Raw genomic sequence first — 20,862 nt, 5'->3', positions numbered from 1 at the left:
AAAACTTGGTTTAGAATTACTCTTCATTAAGAACAAAGCAGTCACTTCTCATCAGATAATTAGGACTGGAGCTTCACCCTGACTGAATCAGCCTAATCCCTTTTATTATACTGCATCTCTAATAGTGTTTCCAAGATTTTGTCTACAGTTCAGGTAGTCAGATTATATCAAATTTAATCTCATTAATGCTGCAAGGAACTAAGATATTTTAATTACTTTGTTTTATAATTTTCTGTGAATCATGCACATATTATTAATATTCTTTCTGGAATGTGGTTCTCGCAAGGCCCAAGAGATGTAACAATTGGGACTCTATCGATTTGGCTGAGTTACATCCCTCGCAATACAGGCACCTGCCCAAGTGAGCAAAGTGACCAGGCTGTTAACATTGTATGGGACAGTTTGCATGTCAGTACTTCCCAATATTTACACTAGAACTTGAACCCAGCAGATGTTCTGAGTATTTATGTATTGGAGTTGTTTTTAAATCAAATTCAGGCATAAGCACTTAATCTTTTATCATAAATGCACACATCCAAGGACCCTCTCCGAGAGACAAATAAGATGGTTTCTTCATTTCTAAGAGATTTAGAAGACTAAAATGATGTGTTATTTTAATGCAAAGTGTCAGAAATAGAGACAATTTTTGCAAGACACTGAAAGAATGAGTGACAAAATCATGAGGAGATGGAAAACAGAAAGGAAGAATCTTATACAAACAGGAAAAAGATGAGATTCTGGCTGGGAAAAAACACAGAACCAAGTGTAAATGTGTGAAACACACAATAAACACAGTGTCGAAAGTAGGAGACAAACAGGCGAAAGACGAAATAAAGAGTTGAAAGCGTAAAAGATAAAATGAAACAATAAGCAAACAGGTATATACAGAAAAAGACATGCCAGTTTAAAGTAAAATGTTATCAGTATGCAACAGATTGGCACTCAAGCTAATTTACTTTCAATAAAGATTTAGACTATCCACAATCCTGAAAGCTCAAACACTCACACACGTAAAACATCATTATCCAACTTTGCTGCTGTAATATCAAAATGAAGATAGCCAGTGAAAGTACTGACAATATTTTCAACATATTGTCTAGCTATCGCCATTGTTAACAGCTAACGCAAGAATGCAACTTTAAAAAAAAGGGTTTTGTGATTTACACATGAAAGAAGTGAAACTATCACTGTATTCTAACAGATGAAAGGCTTAACAGACAACCAATTTTTCAATGTATAATTTCAGTTACATCACACTGCAAATTTTTCCTATAAATTCTGTGTTACGATCGAGTCCTCCACAATCACCTGATGAAGGAGTGTCGCTCCGAAAGCTAGTGTGCTTCCAATTAAACCTGTTGGACTATAACCTGGTGTTGTGTGATTTTTAACTTTGGACAATATTTTCTTCCTTCTCCTTTTAAATAGAATGAACAATCAATAATCAGGGTCTACAATTCCCCCAGTAAATGTGAGCCTTGTACCTTTGGGAGTCCTGCTGCATGTTTCATCTGCTCCCCACCAACTGAAGCACTCTGCCCACGGCAGGGGTGATTGGAAGGAAGCAAACAGGTAGTACAGACTGTAGGCAAGGATGCAGGAGTAAGAAATGTTGGCAAATGTCGATGAAAGCACCATTGTAATCCCCACACCTTAAAATAGAATGAAGGAAGACAAGTTAATTAAAGTACGTTAAATTATTCACTTCAAGCAGATTCAGCTGGATAACTAAGCAAATGTCTTTGTTTGGAATCAGTAAAACATGAATCTCTGCAATGCAATTTCGTTTTTGTTATTTTCCTATATTCATTCGGCAATCTAGGCCCAAAGCACACTTTTTAAGCCAGCTAGTTACAAACAAGATGCCACAATATTCCAGATACAAAAGACTTTTCAAAGCATCTGGTCCAGTTCGTCACAAGTTTGCAGATCCAGTCAGGGAGAGGCTGGAGAAAATCCAAAGAATCAACCTCCATTTTTCTTATGATTCCAAGCTAAAATTCCATATATCGGACTTCTGTCCCTAGCACGTACTGAAGAATGGCTTTTCAAAGTAATAAACTATATTCAGTTTCACCAAATCGGTGATAAAATGTCTCTCCCCAAACCTATTTTTGTTTTGATTCCTGACACGAACTCCATTCCTTAATCACTATTTCCACCTCTGGTTAATCTCAAAACCCGACTCGAAGTTTTAGCAAATTTGGTTTTGTGCTTAAAGCTAAGATGAACTTCCTACCTGTCCCTCAATTCAAGGATGATGCTGACTTACAGTCATGTGTTTCAGTTCATAGATCTTCATATGAATGAGCAGACTAATTTTTAACTGACAGAACTTTGGACACAGGATAGGAGATCTTACAAGGTAGTGGGATCTGCACTACAGATTGATTTCCCTTCCTTCACTGCAGCAGCTGACTCATTATTAACTCCAATGGACTCAAACCATAATACAGCATTTTTATTCATCACTCATGGGATTTTGACATCCCTGGCCAAGCCAGCATTCTTTGTGCATTCCTAAATAGCCTGGCGAAAGTGTGGTGAGCTGTCTTCTTAAACCACTGCAATGTCGAGACAGAGTGTTGTTAGGGACAGCTCCCAACTAACATGGTATTCCTTTTGTCTCTCCTCATACTCAACTTTGGAAACCTTATGTGCCTTTTCTACTTCAATGTTCTGGTCTCTTACAAATGCAGTTCCAACATTCCAAAAGCACACTAACAAGCCTCCTCCTAAGGATACTGTTGCTAATCCTCCACAGATGAAACACTTTGCTTTTGTACAGGTGTCTCCTATCCCAAAAGTGGTTCCAATGCACTAAGACTTGGGGCGGCACAGTGGCTCAGTGGTTAGCACTGCTGCCTCACAGTGCCAGGGACTCAGGTTCAAATCTGGCCTCGGGCAACTGTCTGTGTGGGTTTCCTCTGGGTGCTCCAGTTTCCTCCCATAATCCAAAGATGTGCAGGTTAGGTGAATTGGTCAAGATAAATTGCCCATAGCGTTAGGTGTATTAGTCGGGGGTAAATGTTGCGTCAGGAATGGGTCTGGGTGGGTTACTCTTCGGGGAGTCGATGTGGATTGTTGGGCCAAATGGCTTGTTTCCATACTATAGGGAATCTAATCTCAATTTTTAGCACTCCTGTCGTACTTAAAACACACACATTTCTCCCATCGCTTTGTACTACCTACCCCTTTGATTTCACATAATACTTTGTACCATCTCCTTTCTCCCAGTATTAACCCCATCATCATTTAACCAGGCACCGTTGTGCAAAGACAAGTTATACCCATGTGTGGTACACAGTGCAATATTCCTGATCTTCTATACCAACTGACAGTGTGGGCATTGCCATGTGAGACATAGTATAGGTATAAATACTTCAATTCTTAAGCCTTGTTTTGGACGTCATTTAAAATGCAAATGTTTTGCTTTTAAAATCTTGAATATGATGAATTTCTTAAACTGGTTTCAGATTTCTCCAATTCCTCATTAACTCATTCTGAGGTTCCAAAGGTGTTTCTCAGCTGTCCACATGAACATTTGTCATTCAATAATCTGAACAGTCAACATTATTTACAGTTTGATGCAAACAGGAACAAGTTGCCAAACTTTGCTGTCTTCCACTCATCAGATCAAACATAAGAATGCCAAACTTCAAAAAATTACAACAATTTATAGCACAGAAAGAAAACGATGCTGCTTGGTTGCCAACTCATCTCTGCTTGACCAAGGTGTTGCCATGGAGAAAGCAACAAGGAGTAATAAGGTGCTCCCTGAGTTCCCAGTTAATGCAAAAAAAGGGCACAAATTGAACATATTACTTTTGTTTGCAGAGAACAAGTCCTGTGTAAATATATATCTCCTTTAACAAGTGAAAGTTAGCCAGGTCACATGAACAACTGATTGTCTTGAATTAATTGTTAGGACAAACAAGGCAGGGAATATATGACAAATGGTAGGACCCTGGCAAGTACTGAGGATCAGAGGGATTTTATTGTACATGCCCACTAAAGCCTTAAGGTATTAGGACAAGTGAATAAACTGGTTACGCTGGCATATGGCATTCTCACCTTGATTAGTTGAGGCATAGAGTATAAGACCAGAGAGGTTACGTTGGAACTGTACAAAACAGTTATAGCCACAGTTATAGTATTGCATGCAGTTCTGGAATCCACATTGTTGGAGGGATATGATAGCACGTGAGAGGGCACAGAGGAGATTTATCAAGATGTTGCCTCAGCTGGAGAGTTTCAGTTATGAAGAGTGATTGGACAGACTAGGGTTGTTTTCCTAAGAACAGAGGAATTTGAGAAGGAATAGGATTGAGATTTATAAAATTATGAGGGCATACATAGGGTAGACAGGAAGAAACTTCTCCCTCTGATGGAGGGATCAATGACCAGGGACGTAGATTTAAGGTAAGGCAAAGAAGGTATAGAGGAGATGTGAGAAAAAAAAACTATTTCACTCAGAGGATGCTAAGGATCTGGAACTCACTGCCTGTAGGGAGAAGGCCTCATAATATCTAAGAAGTTTTTAGATGTGCATTTGAGGTGCCAAAAGATACAAGGCTATGGACTAAGTTATAGAATCATAGCATAGAAAATAGGATTAGAATTCTTACAGTGTGGAGCAGGCCATTTGGCCCATAAAGTCCACACCGACCCTCTGAAGAGCATTCCCAGGCCCATCCCCCTACTCTAACCCCGTAACTCTGCATTTCCCATGGCTAACATACCTTGCAAGTACAACCCTGAACTCAACAGGGCAATTTAGCATTCCCAATCCATTTAACAGACACATCTTTGTAATATGGGAGGAAACCAGAGCACCCAGAGGAACCCACGCAGACATGGAGAGAACTTCACACAGTCGCCCGATGGTAGTATCGAACCGGATTCCCTGGCACTGTGGGGTTAATACTGGGAGAAAGGAGATGGTACAAAGTATTATGTGAAATCAAAGGGGTAGGTAGTACAAAGCGATGGGAGAAATGTGTATGTTTTAAGTATGACAGGAGTGCTAGAACTAGAATTAACAAGGATTAGTAGCTGTTTTTGACTGATGCAGACACAATGAGCCAAAGGGCTTTTTTCCTGTGCTGTAGATCCCTATGACTCTATGAGGCCATCTGTGAGTGCAGCCATTAGCACATTTTAGAGCAGTGCCCCTCCACCCAGCTGCACAACCTGGGACAACACTGACTTTGTAGAAGGAGGGAAAGGAAAGAAAAACCTTGCAAAGATCATGGGTGACACTGTACCATATTTAAATTCTTACATTTGCATAAACATATCTGTTTGTTTGAGTCTCTGCCTAGCCCCATTTGTGACTGTGTCTCTGGGAGGCTTAAGTTCACATCCATACAGAATGTACTATGGATCAATGTTTATGTCGACAGTCTCATGCATCATATGGAAGTGAAATGAACAAAATGTATACAAAGCAATGGGATCCAGTGGCAGCACTTCCCCTCTTGATCAACATCCTTATTCTTTTACTGACGTCTGTGTACAAAAGTGTTGGTGTTGCATGAAGTGATCAATATTGTCGAAAGCAAGGAGTCGTACAGCACTGAGGGAGCCAATGCATTAGGAATTGAATTGGATTTATTGTCACATGTGCCACAGCACAGTGAAAGGCTTTGTCCTGTGAGTAATACAGACAGATTTCATTGTTAAATAGCATAGATAAGTAAATAGTAGGTAAACAGCAGCAAAAACAAAAAAAAAACACACAGGTACAGGCAAATGCTAAGAGCTTTTGAGTCCATTCAGTATTCTAACAACAGTAGAGTAGAAACTGTTTTGAAATGGATGACCAGGATTTATGAAATCTGTAGGCCCATGCCCTGTACAATGCATGGGTCCTTGTGTAATGTACTTGTCCTCTAAAGGGCCTTGCATTGGTGGGTCTTGCATGCCCCCTCCCTCAAAGATTGAGACACCTAACCAGTCCAACTACTATGAACTCTGGAGCATTTAGCTCAGTTCAAATGGTTTGTTCTCACTAGCTTAATATTAAATATACTTCCCAACTTAACACACCAGGGCTTGCCAATGAGAGGTGGCCAATAAATATTTGCTTTGCCAGCAAACTTCGAAGGGCCTGTACTGTGCTCTACTGTTCTATGTTCTATTAGTCAGAGACAGGGCGTAAATGGCTGTCACAAGGGACATAATTTTAAGGTGATTGAAGAAAGGTTCAGGGGAAATGTCAGAGGTAGGTTCTTTACACGGAGAGTGGTGAGTGCATGGAATGCACCATGGTGGTAGTAGAGTCAGATACATTAGTGACATTTAAGCGACACTTGGATAGGCACATTAAAGGATATATAGGTTAGTTTCATCTTAGAGTAGGATTAAAGGTCGACACGACATCAAGTGCCGGAAGGCCTGCACTGTGCTCTACTGTGCTGTACTGTTCTATGTTCGTGTATTCATAGTTAACCAAGAGAAATTTGTTAAAATCAATGGAAAGTATTTATCTATCTCCACCAATTCCATTCAATGGCTGATAAGTCACCAGTTGCATCAAAATCAAATGAGTTAAAAAAACACTCGGTCTCTTAATTAGCAACTCCTTTGGAAAAATTATAAAACCAATGAAATGGAAGACTGAGCATTCTCTTGATAGCTGGCCAAAACTACAAGAAAATAAAACAATTCACTCGTTGTTTCTATCTCATCATTGGACTTTTTAAAGTATACTATCAATCAGATTGCATGAAACTTTAATTATTAGTTATAATATACCATTTATTATCATAAATAAATAACATTTATTCAACAGATAGCCACCTTGTAATATTGGCATGGCTTTCCACACTGCAATTGGTCCAAGGCTGGCAAACTGCCCAAAGGAAGTTTCCAAGAAAAACATTGGTATCCCAGCGAATGTCAGCATGAGAATGTAGGGAATCAGAAATGCACCTGGAAAATATGGGAAAGGAAATGATATTTGATTGTAAAAGTGTTGGAATGATCACTTTATGTTTGCAGTTTTTTGATTGCTTCTTTATTCCAGACACACATTCAGACTGAAAGCTGGATTGCAGTGTGACTAACATCAAAAAACTCATAACTAGATGAAGCAATTGGGTTTAAAAAACACAGGTAACAATCATGTGTAAGAAAAATTGACAAGCGACTTTAACAGACAATGGGAAATGATGAATGCGTATTTAAATTAAGGTAATGTTAAAATAAAATTTTACTAAAGTTATGAATGAATACACCACTCATACATTCAATACAATGAAATAAATTTAAATGTCATCATTTAAGTACTTTGTTGAACACCCAAACAATGTAAGTAATATGGCTACAGCAACAGCTTTCTGCCCTGCATCTTGTTTGAGGAATTAAACAGATCAATTCATACTGACACAACAGCTAAATGGTGTAATTACAAGTTTACTCAGCAACCAAATACAAATCAACAAAACAAAAGAACCAGGTTTTTATTCAACTGCATTATGAATGAATGAAAAATACAACAGTCTACACTCCTTCAAGAGATACTTCTCTCTCTCTCTCTCCTTTTATATTCTCGCACACTGACACTGTCTGTGATGTTCAGTGATATTTTTTTAGGGGAAAACTTGCAAGCCAACCCAATATTGGCTTTCTATGAAATCTTCTCCTCTCAAATCCTGTCTCCCTTGCAGCATGAATCACACAGGCCTTGTATGCAGGTAGAAATGTTACTTGGATATCCCGGAGAGTCCAATTCTTTTCCATCTGGAAGTTGGGACAGTTACAATGTTTAAAAGACATTTGGATAAATACATAAATAGGAAAGGTTTGGAGATGTATGGGCGAAGCTCAGGCAGGCAGTATTAGTTTAGTTTGGGAATATGGTCAGTGTGGACTAGTTAGACCAAAGGGTCTGTTTCCATGCTGCATAATGCCATAACTCAATGAAAGGGACAACTGAAAGCAAAGTTGTTTACAACCTAATGTACTCAACACCTTCCTGGAAGGCTGGAGACTCAGAGTGTCACTGTGAGCACAGACGCTGCTGCCATTGTCTGGAAGGTTAAAGGGCCTAATTCTAATCTGTATCAATCAATTAATCCAGGCTTGCTATTAGGACAAGTTTGGGACAGGTCACTTGATCTTCATTCACCTGAAATTCAAAACACAGCCCTGATATAACCCATCTTATAATCGTCATAATGATTATTCTTTTCTGTTGTGTCTTTTCTTTTGCTCTTTCTTAATCCAATCCTTTTTATGTCTTGATTTCTTCTTCTGCATCAGTTTTGGTTTTGACTCCACCTATTTAAATGAATATTCCCTTTCTATGTTATTCAGTTTACTTCACAAACCTTCACTTTGATGATGAAGGAGATATCCCATTCCTTTCCCTGTTCATTCAGATCCCACATTCCTGTTCCAGGTAATTATCAACTCAGTTTCAACCTGAAGGATAAGTTAACCAATTGTGGACGCTCTTAAATTTTTTATTAACACATAGGATAGATAATTTTGATCAACCTGTTCAGATATGTTATTGTACAATCTCTTGGCCCAAGGTATGGACACTACCACTGCACAACAAGAACCTTCCAGATTCCTTCCCACAGCACAATTTGGCCCGAATATTCTCTCCAACATGATTGTGGGAATGGTCAAGAAGCAAAGAATGGTATGTATTCAATGGTTACACTAATTAGCACACAAATGGTGACCTATAATTACCTAGATCTGTCTAGGTAATATTTACCAGGTTTACTTATGAAGTAAATAACAAGCTTTCTTTTGGTTTTCTAACTATTCCATTTATCAGGTTAAAATTTGAACTGATATCCTGCCTGCTCTCTTGGAAAGTACAAAAGATCTCATGATACTGATTGAGAAAGAGGTGTTTTCTTGCACATTTTCTGAAATTTTGTCGAGCCCTTCTGTTCCTTGCACTGTATTTTGGATTTATTTGTAGTACCTCCTCCATTTCTGTAAGCCAGGAAAGGAAATCGACAGACATTGCCCAGGCCCACAGCATAACCAATTATCGAGAGAAGATAGTCAGCCTTCGAGGACCAGTTACCTCGCTCCACATTCTCGTCACTTTCACCCACATGTTCAGTGGTGGTAGCCTGGGGAAAAGAGAGGAGATGGCCAACTCAGAAATCAGACTTTGTCCGAGTGAAATTGAATATAAAATTACGGTTTTCACCCACTACAGAAACATTGCATTGCACCACATTTTAAAAAAATTCTCAGTGGTTTGTGGAGATATTGACCCCAATAGAAAATCTCTTCAATTCGCAACAATCAAAATCTTGAAAATCATCTCAAGAGTTTACATGAATGAATTCCCATCTTTTACAAAAAGACTCACCGTGTCTTCTGGAAGATGTGTTTCATGGTCATTCTTTAAGAATCCAGTTAAAGCCAACTCTCGCTGGTGCATCTTTAGATCTTTGATTTATTCTGCAGTTTAAAGAGGGTTTAGAGTTTAATATGAAGAGGTTTTACTCAAGATGAAGGATGGCAAAACTTTCTGGCTGTCACAGACAGCTCCTTTTTTGAGGTATTTGAGGCGTTGGAGGGGAGTTCCTCGAATTCCAGGAGCAGCTATTACTGTTTTATATGCTGTTGCATTGTTTTAGATCTTTGAAGAGAAACAAGTTAAAACAACAACACTTTTGAAAAGGAGAGGAACAGACGAAGGCAGCACATGGTGAGGCATGGAGAGGAGAGAGAGAGAGAGAGAAGAGAGAGAGAAACCCACACTGCTAACTGACACAGCAATGAACCTGTGCAGTTACTGCCTTTGCTGTTTGAATTCATGTATCACTGGACATGAGAGTGCGTGTGAGAAAATTAACAAACAGTGAAATTCACCACTAATCTGGAGGAACCTATTTGGGAGAGGTCACAGCACAGAAACAGATAAGTGAATGTTTTTAAGTGTGGCCTTACAGCAAGTCTGCAGGAGTGAGTAGAGTGGGTTCTTTCTTGATTATATGTTTTATTGAGATACATATTGAGGGACCAGCAGGAGGTCATGGTACACATTGAAACCAATTACATAGAAAGGCAAAAGAATGAGATTCTGAAGGGAGAATATAGTGAGTTAGGCAGGAATTTAAAAAGGGGATCCTCGAGAGTAGTAATATCTCGATAACTCCAGGTGTTGTGAGCTAGTGAGGGTAGGAATAGAGGATAGAGCAGATGAATACATGGCTTAGGAGCTGGTGTATGGGAGAAGAATTCACATTTTTGAATCATTGGAATCTCTTCTTGAGTAGAAATGACCTTTACAAGAAGAACGGATTGCACCTGAATTGGAAGGTGACTAATACACTGGCAGGGAGATTTGCGAGAGCTGCTCAGGAGGATTTAAACTATTAAGATGAGGGGGGTGGGATCCAGGGAGATAGTGAGTAAAGAGATCAATCTGAGACTCGTACAGTTGAGAACAGAAGGAAGTCAAACAGTCAGGGCAGGCAGGAACAAAGCAGAGAAGAAGGTAGAACTGATAAATTAAACTGCATTTCTTTCAATGCAAGAGGTCTAACAGGGAAGGTGGATGAACTCCTGGCATGGTTCGGAACATGGAACTGCGATATCATAGCAATTACAGACATGTGGCTCAGGGATGGACAGGACTAGCAGCTTAATGTTCGAGGATACACGAAGGACAGAAAAGGAGGCAATAGAGATGGGGGAGTGGCATCTTTGGTAAGGGATGGCATTGCAGCCATACTGAGGGAGGATATTCCTTGAAATACATCGAGGAAAGCTACTTAGGTTGAACGGAGAAATATGAAAGGGATGAGTACCTTACTTGTATTGTATTATAGACCCCCTAGTAGTCAGAGGGAAATTGAAAAACAGATTTGTAAGGAGATCTCAGTTATCTGTAAGGATAATAGGGTAGTTATGGTAGGGGATTTTAACTTTTCAAACATAGACTGGGACTGCCATAGTGTTAAGGGTTGAGGTGGTGAGAAATTTGTTAAGTGTGTACAAGAAACTTTTCTGATTCAGTGTGTGGATGTATCTACTGGAGAAAGTGCAAAGTTGGCCTACTCTTGGGAGATAAGGCAGGGCAGGTGACTGAGGTGTCAGTAGAGGAGCACTTTGGGGCCAGCGACCATAATTCTATTAGTTTTAAAATAGTGATGGAAAAGGATACACCAGATCTAAAAGGTGAAGTTCTAAGTTGGAATTGGCTAATTTTGATGGTATTAGGCAAGAACTTTCAAAAGCTGATTGGGGGCAGATGTTCACAGGTAAAGGAACGGCTGGAAAATGGGAAGCCTTCAGAAATGAAATAACGAGAGTCGAGTGACAGTATATTCCTGTTAGGGTGAAAGGAAATGCTGGTAGGTGTAGGGAATGCTGGATGACAAAAGAAATTGATGGCTTGGTTAAGAAAAAGAAGAAAGCATATGTCAGGTATGGACAGGATAGATCAAATGAATCCTTAGAAGCATATAAAGGCAGTAGGGGCATACTTAAGAGGGAAATCAGGAGGGCAAAAAGTGGACATGAGATAGCTTTGGCAAATGGAGATAAGGAGAATCCAAAGGATTTTTACAAATGCATTCAGGACAAAAGAGTAACTAGAGAGAGAATAGGGCTCCTCAAAGATCAGCAAAGCAGCCTTTGTGTGGAGCCGTAGGAGATGGGGGAGTTACTAAACGAGTATTTTGCATCAGTGTTTACTGTGAAAAAGGACATGGAACGTATAGAATGTCAGGAAATAGATGGTGACATCTTGAAAAATGTCCATAATGCAGAAGTGCTGGATATCTTGAAAAGTGGATCAATCCCCAGGACCTGATCAGTTGTACCCTAGAACTCTGTGGGAAGCTAGAGAAGTGATTGCTGGGCCCCTTGCTGAGGTATTTGTATCATCAATAGTCACAGGTGAGGTACCAGAAGACAGGAGGTTGGCTAACGTGGTTCCACTGTTTACGAAGGGTGGTAAGGACAAGCCAGGGAATGGTAGACCAGTGAGCCTGACATCTGTGATGGAGGGAATCCTGAGGGAAAGGATGTACATGTATTTGGAAAGGCAAGGACCAATTAGGGTTAGTCAACATGGCTTTGTGCATGGGAAATCATGTCTCACAAACTTGACAGAGTTTTTTGAAGAAGTAACAAAGAGGATTGATGAGGGCAGAGTGGTGGACATGATCTATGTGGACTTCAGTAATGCATTCGATAAGGGTCTCCATGGGAAACTGGTTAGCAAGGTTAGATCTCATGGAATAGAGGGAGAACTAGCCATTTGTTTACAGAACTGGCTTGAAGGTAGAAGACAGAGGGTGGTGGTGGAGGGTTGTTTTTCAGACTGGAGGACTGTGACCAGTGGAGTGCCACAAGGATCGGTGCTGGGTCCACTATTTTTCAACAATTATATAAATGATTTTGTTGTGAGCAGAAGAGGTATAATTAGTAAGTTTGCAGATGACACCAAAATTGGAGGTGTAGTGGACGGCGAAGAAGGTTACCTCAGTTTACAATGGGATCTTGATCCAATGGGTCAATGGGCTGAGATGTGGCAGATGGAGTTTAATTTAGATAAATGTGAGGTGCTGCATTTGGAAAAGCAAATCTAGCAGGACTTATACACTTAATGGTAAGGTCCTGGGGAGTGTTGCTAAACAAAGAGACCTTGGAGTGCAGGTTCATAGCTCCTTGAAAATGGAGTCGCAGGTAGATAGGATAGTGAAGAAGGCATTTGGTATGCTTTCCTTTACTGGTCAGAGTATTGAGTACAGGAATTGATAGGTCACGTTGTGGCTGTACAGGACATTGGTTAGGCCACTTTTGGAGTATTGCCTCCAATTCTGGTCTCCTTCCTATCAGAAGGATATTGTGAAACTTGAAAGGGTTCAGAAAGATTTACAAGGATGTTGCCTCTGTTGGAGGATTTGAGCTAGAGGGAGAGGTTGAATAGGCTCGGGCTGTTTTCCCTGGAACATCGGAGGCTGAGGCGTGACCTTATAGAGGTTTATAAAATCATGAGGGGGCATGGATAGGATAAATAGACAAAGTCTCTTCCCTGGGGTTGGGGAGTCCAGAACTAGAGGGCAGAGGTTTAGGGTGAGAGAGGAAACATATAAAAGAGACCTAAGGGGTAACCTTTGCCTGCAGAGGGTGGTACCAGAGGGAACTGCCAGAGGAAGTGGTGGAGACTAGTACAATTGCAACATTTAAAAGGCATCTGGATGGGTATATGAATAGGAAGGGTTTAGAGCGATATGGGGCGGGTGCTGGCAGGTGGGACCAGATTGGGTTGGGATATCTGGTTGGTGTGGACAAGTTGGATCGAAGTGTCTGTTTCCATGTTGTACATCTCTACGACTTGCAGTCTGAAACAGAGTTCAAGAAAAGTACAAAGCTCAATAAGTATTCCACATGTGATCAAAAAAGTGCACAGCTCAAGTTTCATGCATCTATGTTATATCGAAGGTGAAAGAATAGGTGAAGCCATTGTTCAAAACTTCCTGTTGGTAGTTGCATGCCAGTTTGAGAATACTCAGCATTAAACTGCAGTTATTCTACATCAATATTGTGGAGGAGCCAGTGTTGAACTGGGGAGGACAAAGTTAAAAAATCACACACCACCAGTTTATTGTCCAACAGGTTTACTTGGAAGCACTAGCTTTCGGACCGCTGTTCCTTCATCGGGAGAGGAAGAGGGAGAAGGAGAGGAGGAAGGGGAGGGGGAGGGAATGTGTCTGCATGTGAGTGTGACCGAGTGTGTGTTTGTGTGTGTGAATGCTTGGCAAAGTGTCTGTGTGTGTTTGAGTGTGATGAAGTTTCAGCCTCTGACAGGGTGTGTGCGTAGGTGAGAGTGTGGGGGTTGTTTGTGTGTGTGTGTGTGTGAGAGACAGACAGAGAGAGAGGGATCACCTGTAGTGTCACCTGAGGCTATCCTGATGGGTACCAAAATTGGCTATCAGACTCTGCTCAGTCACTCTGCGTTGTTGTGTATCCCGAAGTCCGCCTTGGAGGATGGTCACCCGAAGATCTGAAGCCGATAGTCCCTGACTGGGAGGGAACACCCATGTCTGGTGATTGTTATGTGGTGTTCATTCATCCTTTGTTGTAGCATCTGGCTGGTTTCACCAGCCTCAGGGCATCCTTGCCTGCAACATTCGAGATAGACAACATTGGTCAAGTCACATGAGTACCTGCAGCATACGTGATGGGTGGTGTCCCCACATGTAACGGTGGTATGCATGTCGACATTCTGACATGTCTTGCAGTGGTTGCCGTGACAGGGTTGTATGGTGTTGTGGCCGATGTTGTCCTGAAAGCTGGGCAGTTTGCTGCAAGCAATGATCTGTTTAAGGTTTGGCGGTTGCTTAAAGGCAAGAAATGGAGGCATAGGGAAGGTCTTGGCGAGGTGCTCATCATCATCGATAACATGTTGCAGGCTGCGAAGAACATGGCGTAATTTCTCCACACCTGGGAAGTACTGGAAAATGAAGGGTACCCTATTGGTTGCATCCTGTGTCGGTCTCCTGAGGAGGCCATTCCGGTTTCTCACTGTGGCACGTCAGAACTAGCGATCGATGAATTGAGCATCATATCCTGTTCATCCTTGAGCACCTTCAGGTGTCTCTCATGTTCCTCCTCATCTGAACAGATCCTATGTATGCGTGGGTCTTGTCTGTAGGGGATGGCTGTTTTGATATGTTTAGGTTGGAAGCTTGGAAATACAGCATCATGAGGTTATCTGTGGGTTTGAGGTAGAGTGAGGTACTGAGGTGCCCACACATGTCCAAGAATGAGACAGAAACTAAAGAGTAGTCCATGTTATGTCTGATGGTGGGAAGAATCTTGATATCACTGTGCAGTTGTTTCATTGACTCCTCGCCATAAGTCCAGAGGAAGAAAATGTCATCAATATGTCTGATTTATAGTGCTGGTTGGAGGTCCTGTCCAGCAAAGAAGTATTGTTTGAACTTATGCATGAAAATGTTGGCAGATTGGGGTGCAAATTTGGTCCCCATAGCCGTTCCATGTACCTGGATGAAGAACTGGTTGTCAAAGGTGAAAGCGTTGTGGACGAGGATGAAGCGGATGAGTTGTAGGCTGGGTGCTCGGAGATTGGCAGTTGTTGGTATTAAGTATTGAGGCTGCTACAGCAATGCTGTCATCATGGGGGATGCTGGTGTACATTGCAAAACGTCCATTGTGACAAGGAATATTCCCAGTTCGACGAGCCCGTGGGTGCTGAGTTTCTGTGAGAAATCTGTAGTGTTGTGACAGAAGCTGGGGGTCCCCAGGACAATGGATTTCACAATGCCCTTAAACTGAGCCAGAAAGGTTCTCACATAGGGTCTCATTGCTTGATACGATGGGATGTCCAGGTGCATTGGCATTGTGTATCTTTGGAAGGCAGTAGAAGTCCCCTACGCGAGATGTACATGGGATGAGAGCATGTAGGGACCTTTGAAGGACTGTTCTATTCTGAATGATGATGGCTCCTCCTTTATCTGTTAGTTGGATAACAATGTTGCAATTGGTTTTGAGAGCATGGATGGCAGTGCGTTGTGATCGGCTCTACCTTGTGGGTGCGGCTGATGAATCTGGCATTCACGCAATTCCTGACGGTTTCAGCATACATGTCAAACCCAGGGCAGCAGCTCTCCAGAGGGATCCAACTCAACTCCTTCTTTGATCGCTCCACTATGGATCTCTTTGATTACTGTTCGGGTTCGTTGGTTGGGACCACTGCTGACATCTTGGAAGAATTCCCAGAATCTCCTTCGTCTGATGAATTCTTCCTTGTCTGTTGCAAGGCCAATAGGGTCCATTTTGCTGGTGGGGCAGAAATTGAGCCCGTGGCTGAGAACTTCAATCTCTTCCGATTGAAGAGTGTGGTCTGATAAGTTGACAATCGATTTCCCTGTCGTGATAACATTTTCAACTGTAGTGCCAGGGGAGGCTTGGCTATTGCTGGTTTGATGCCAAATTTCTCTAGTTTCTTGTTCTTGGTGCTCATGTACGTGGTGTAGTCCTACCTCCTTGTCTGCTTGGCACTACTGCGTAACTGTACTGCTGTGTCTTGATCACAAGCTGAGAGTGTGGACTCTATCTTGATTTCAAGGTTATGGCGCCTGCTGTAGAGTTCAGGGCAAGAGATGACTGAGGAGTTTGCGAGAGGTGTAACAGCAAAGTCTCTCAGCATAGTCTGTGTTGTAGGTCGACTTGAGTGGGCTTGTCATCTATAATCGTTTTGGGATATTTCCTGCTTTCTTGCATTTCTGCCGAAACTTGCTGCCTGTGTTCATGTGCGCGATCTTCTTGGAGATCCTCTCTACTTTGAGCCGGCAGTTAGTGATGGTGATGGTAGCCATGATGTGGAGAAGCCAAGTTAAAAAATCACAACAACAACTGGCTTGACACCAAATGAATCGTTCAATGGGACAGCACCAAGTGGAATTCCATCAATCATGGCCTTGCTGAAGCAAAACTCGATATATTTATTAAATTTTGGACTTCCAACAACTAAATGTTGGAGTTCATTTTAATATCAGAGTTTGAAACTTTGTTTTGATCCCATTCTATTAAGATTATCTTCTCCAATTGCACTGAGTCTATACATTTTGATTACACCGAGACATGGTGCTCCAGTTACAACAAGACCCTCTGCTCAAGTTTAATGGAGACCCTCTGCTCCAGTTTAATGGAGACCCTCTGCTCCAGCTTAATGGAGACCCTCTGCTCCAGTTACATGAGCAACATTCCAAGAATAATTAATAAAGCCAATGTGGGATTATGTAGCCGCGTGCTTTACATTCATCTCTTGGTTGTGTTTAACCAAACTTCAGGTGAGCATTTACATCGTTTGACTAAACCTTCCGATTCGCTAGGAAGAGCCAGTTTGGTTATATGTTCAGCTAAAAGTAAATTTGCCAGCATAAAAGTGGTTTATTTAGCCCATTCTCTGGGACATGGCAAAACAGCCTCTGGAGAAGTGAAAGAAAGAGCTATATTGATTTATTTCAACTACACTATGCTCCACCAGCCAGACTTTTGCCAGCTGACTCAACATAGAGTTAATTTGTATCTTTTTAATTTCATTTTCACAATGAACTTACTCAACTCTTGTTTCACCATCTGCAAATCTAGCCATTGTGCCTTTGATTTTCTCAACTCACAAATTACAAAAAGTTGGAAACCAGCATAGATCGCTGCAGGACCCGACTCATCAGATTCTGCTAATCTGAATAAGACCCATTTATTAACAGTCTCTATTTTTTGATAGCCAGCCACTCTTCAATCCATGCTCCATTACTCCTACATCATAGGAACATAAGCAATAGGAGCAGCAGTAACTTGTTTGGACATTAATTTTGCACAACTATTCCCCAAGATCATGCTCATCTCCACCAGGCCTTAACACCTTTTCAACACCAGCTACCCATTGGCCTCAACTTTTCAATATTTCCAAAATCTACCTACTACCGCTTTAAGTGCTTAACCCAAGTTATTTGAGTTGCAAGACATTGATGCCAGCATGTTTTAATCAAAGGCCATCCCAACTGAACAGCTCTCTCGTTTGCCAGAACTAGTGACAATGTCCCATAAATTGATACCCATTTCTTTCATACAAATGTTCGAGCAATACATTTACTTTGCTAATCTGATTTACCTTATGCTAATTTGCACTCAGATAGTAATTCTGAGATTCTTAGCTTTGTGGCACTGCTTTTTTAAAAATTCAGCTCTGAGTTGCTCATAATTCCTCAGCAGAACCTCCTTCCCAGTCCTTACTGTGTCATTGGTACCTGCATGGACTGTGGTGCTTGAAATCTTTCTCTCCCTTTACAAGTTCCTCATCAACCCAGAGGAGATGTCCTTCAATTTGGTACCAGGTAGACAACACAACCTTTAAGACTCTCTGCCTTGGCTGCAAACAGCAGTGTTAATTCCCCTAACTATGTTATCCCATATTAGTCTTACATTTCACTTCTCTATCTCCCTGCCTCTCACCCCAACACAGTACTGCAGTTTGCTCATTCTACCTGCACTCTGTGCCTTTGTCCACATGCATAGCAAGAACCTCATACTGGTTGAAGAAAGGTAGAAGGTGACTCCAAAGTTAAATTCTGGATACCAATACCTGTCTTACCACCACTGCCCTTCTCACACAGATCTGATCTCCCAGTCTGCTTCACAGCGATGCTGACCTGCTGCACACTCCTCTCAGTCTGCTTCACTATTTTTATTTCAAAAATATACTGTAGTCATAAAAAAGATCTTTTATACACATCCATAGAAACAAATGCAGTTTGGTTCTCTACAGTAGCATATCAAGGAAATAAACAAACATTTTGACTCTATCCAAACAAACTAAAGGTATCTCTTACTTGAACAAAACTATATTTGCATGTAGCTGAAAATGTGTTGCTGGAAAAGCACAGCAGGTCAGGCAGCATCCAAGGAACAGGAGAATCAACGTTTCGGGCATAAGCCCTTCTTTAGGAATGAGGAAAGTGTGTCCAGCAGGCTAAGATAAAAGGTAGGGAGGAGGGACTTGGGGGAGGGGCGTTGGAAATGCGATAGGTGGAAGGAGGTCAAGGTGAGGGTGATAGGCCGGTGGAGTGGGAGGGGGAGTTGAGATGCTGTGCTACAGGTTGGTTGGGTTGGTTCGTCCGGGTGGCCCAGAGGTGCTCTCTGAATCGCTCCGCAAGTAGGCGGCCTGTCTCCCCAATATAGAGGAGGCCACACCGGCTGCAGCGGATGCAGTAGATGATGTGGGTGGAGGTGCAGGTGAATCTGTGGCGGATATGGAAGTTTCCTTTGGGGCCTTGGAGAGAAGTGAGGGGGGAGGTGTGGGCGCAAGTGTTGCACCTCCTGCGGTTGCAAGGGAAGGTGCCGGGAGTGGTGGTTGGGTCGGTGGGGGGTGTGGATCTGACAAGGGAGTCGCGGAGGGAGTGGTCTCTACGGAAAGCTGATAGGGGAGGGGAGGGAAATATATCCTTGGTGCTGGGGTCTGTTTGGAGGTGGCGGAAGTGACGGCGGATGATGCGCTGTACATGGAGATTGGTGGGGTGGTAGGTGCGGACCAGTGGGGTTCTGTCCTGGTGGCGGTTGGAGGGGCGGGGCTCAAGGGCGGAGGAGCGGGAAGTGGAGGAGATGTGGTGGAGGGCATCGTCGACCATGTCTGGGGGGAAATTGCGGTCTTTGAAGAAGGAGGCCATCTGGGTTGTACGGTTTTGGAACTGGTCCTCCTGGGAGCAGATGCAGCGCTGACGAAGGAATTGGGAATATTGCGGCGGAGACGAAGGAATTGGGAATATTGTGGCGGAGACGAAGGAATTGGGAATATAGACTGTGACACCACTTCCAAGCAGCGCATTCCAAACCTGAACTGGGCACGGTGGCTAGGTTCAATTCCACCTTCAGGCCTCTGTCTGCGTGTAGTTTACACATTCTCCATGTCTGCGTGCATTTCCACCGGGTGCTCTGGTTTCCTTCCACAGTCCAAAGATGTGCAGGTTAGGTAAATTGTCCATAGTGTCCAGGGATATGTAGATTAGGTGGATTAACCATGGGGAATACAGGGTTACATAGCAGTTGAGGCACCAGGAAGGTCCGATACCTGAACAGACCCCAATTTTAACTTCCACAGAAAGACCTCAGACAGCAGTCTTTCCCTACTTCACCTTGGCAGCAGAAGCCCCAAGCTGTACTGGATCCCTCAGCCCTGGACCTTGATATATGCTAGTCTTTTCCACTCAATCAAGGTCAACACCTTGTTCTGGAAGACCAGCAAGTTTCAGACAGACAAAAGAGCATCCTCCATCAAGTTGATATTTCTCCAGGTACAGTCAATGTTTGTCTACTTGTGTGTCCCGACAGACCATACAGCAGAGTCCTGCATTGCAGCACTGCTCAGAACAAACCTCAACAAATTTGTTACACACCCCTCCCAGTCTGCTTCATTGTGATATTGACTTGCTATGCACCCCTGCCAGACTGCTTCACAATGATTTTGACATGATGCGTTTGCTTCCCAGTAAGACACATGAGCTCTTACTTTACTTAGTAATCTTACACGTGAACATTCGTCAAATGCCCTCCAAATCTAAATACATCATATCAACTGATTGCACTTTATCCAAAGTGTGTTACTTGTTTAACGATTTCCAATAATTTGGTTACACACAATTTTCCTTTCATAAAATATGCTGACATTTCCGAATTTCTTTGGGTTTTGCCAGATGCCCAGTTTTAACCTCCTCATTGATCGGTTCTAACTCCTCATGACAGACTTCAAGCTAACTGCCTACAGTTCCTGTGTTTTTTTTTTGCCTCCCTTCCTTTTGAAAGACGTTATGTTTGTCACTTTCATTCTGGGGGACCCTCTGCAGGGTCTAATGCACTTTGGAAAATTAGCACTAACTCACCAACTCAACACAGACAATTACTACAAACCGACCAACTCCCATAGCTACCTAGATTACACCTCCTCCCACCCTGCCCCCTGTAAAAACGCCATCCCATATTCCCAATTCCTTCGCCTCTGCTGCATCTGTTCCCAGGAGGACTAATTCCACTACCGAACAGCCCAAATGACCTCCTTCTTCAAAGACCGCAATTTCCCCTCCGACGTAGTTGACGATGCTCTCCACCACATCTCCTCCACTTCCCGCACCTTCGCCCTTGAACCCCGCCCCTCCAATCACCACCAGGACAGAACCCCATTTCTCCTCACCTTCCACCCCACCAACCTTTGGATACATCGTATTGTCCTCCATCATTTCCGCCACCTCCAAACAGACCCCACCACCAGGGATATATTTCCCTCCCCACCCCTATCAGCGTTCCGGAGAGACCACTCCCTCCGTGACTCCCTCATCAGGTCCACAC

At 42.4% G+C, this 20,862-nt stretch overlaps 1 protein-coding gene across 1 annotated transcript in view; it reads right to left on the bottom strand.

The window, feature by feature from the left end:
• Nucleotides 1–20,862, bottom strand: part of LOC122557081 (sodium- and chloride-dependent neutral and basic amino acid transporter B(0+)-like) — a 57,975-nt gene that overhangs the window by 33,287 nt on the left and 3,826 nt on the right. The window contains exons 2-5 of the mRNA XM_043704371.1: nucleotides 9,350–9,441; nucleotides 8,951–9,104; nucleotides 6,805–6,936; nucleotides 1,485–1,652 (exon numbers count right to left, since the gene is read on the bottom strand). Coding sequence (XP_043560306.1) covers nucleotides 1,485–1,652; nucleotides 6,805–6,936; nucleotides 8,951–9,104; nucleotides 9,350–9,421 — 526 coding nt within the window. The 5' untranslated portion in view covers nucleotides 9,422–9,441. The remainder of the gene's footprint in view (nucleotides 1–1,484; nucleotides 1,653–6,804; nucleotides 6,937–8,950; nucleotides 9,105–9,349; nucleotides 9,442–20,862) is intronic.

The sequence above is a fragment of the Chiloscyllium plagiosum genome, chromosome 15, assembly GCF_004010195.1.
Source record: "Chiloscyllium plagiosum isolate BGI_BamShark_2017 chromosome 15, ASM401019v2, whole genome shotgun sequence".
NCBI classification, from domain to species: domain Eukaryota; kingdom Metazoa; phylum Chordata; class Chondrichthyes; order Orectolobiformes; family Hemiscylliidae; genus Chiloscyllium; species Chiloscyllium plagiosum.
The sequence above is the reverse complement of the archived record's forward strand: the minus strand, read 5'-3'. Positions and strand labels throughout refer to the sequence as shown.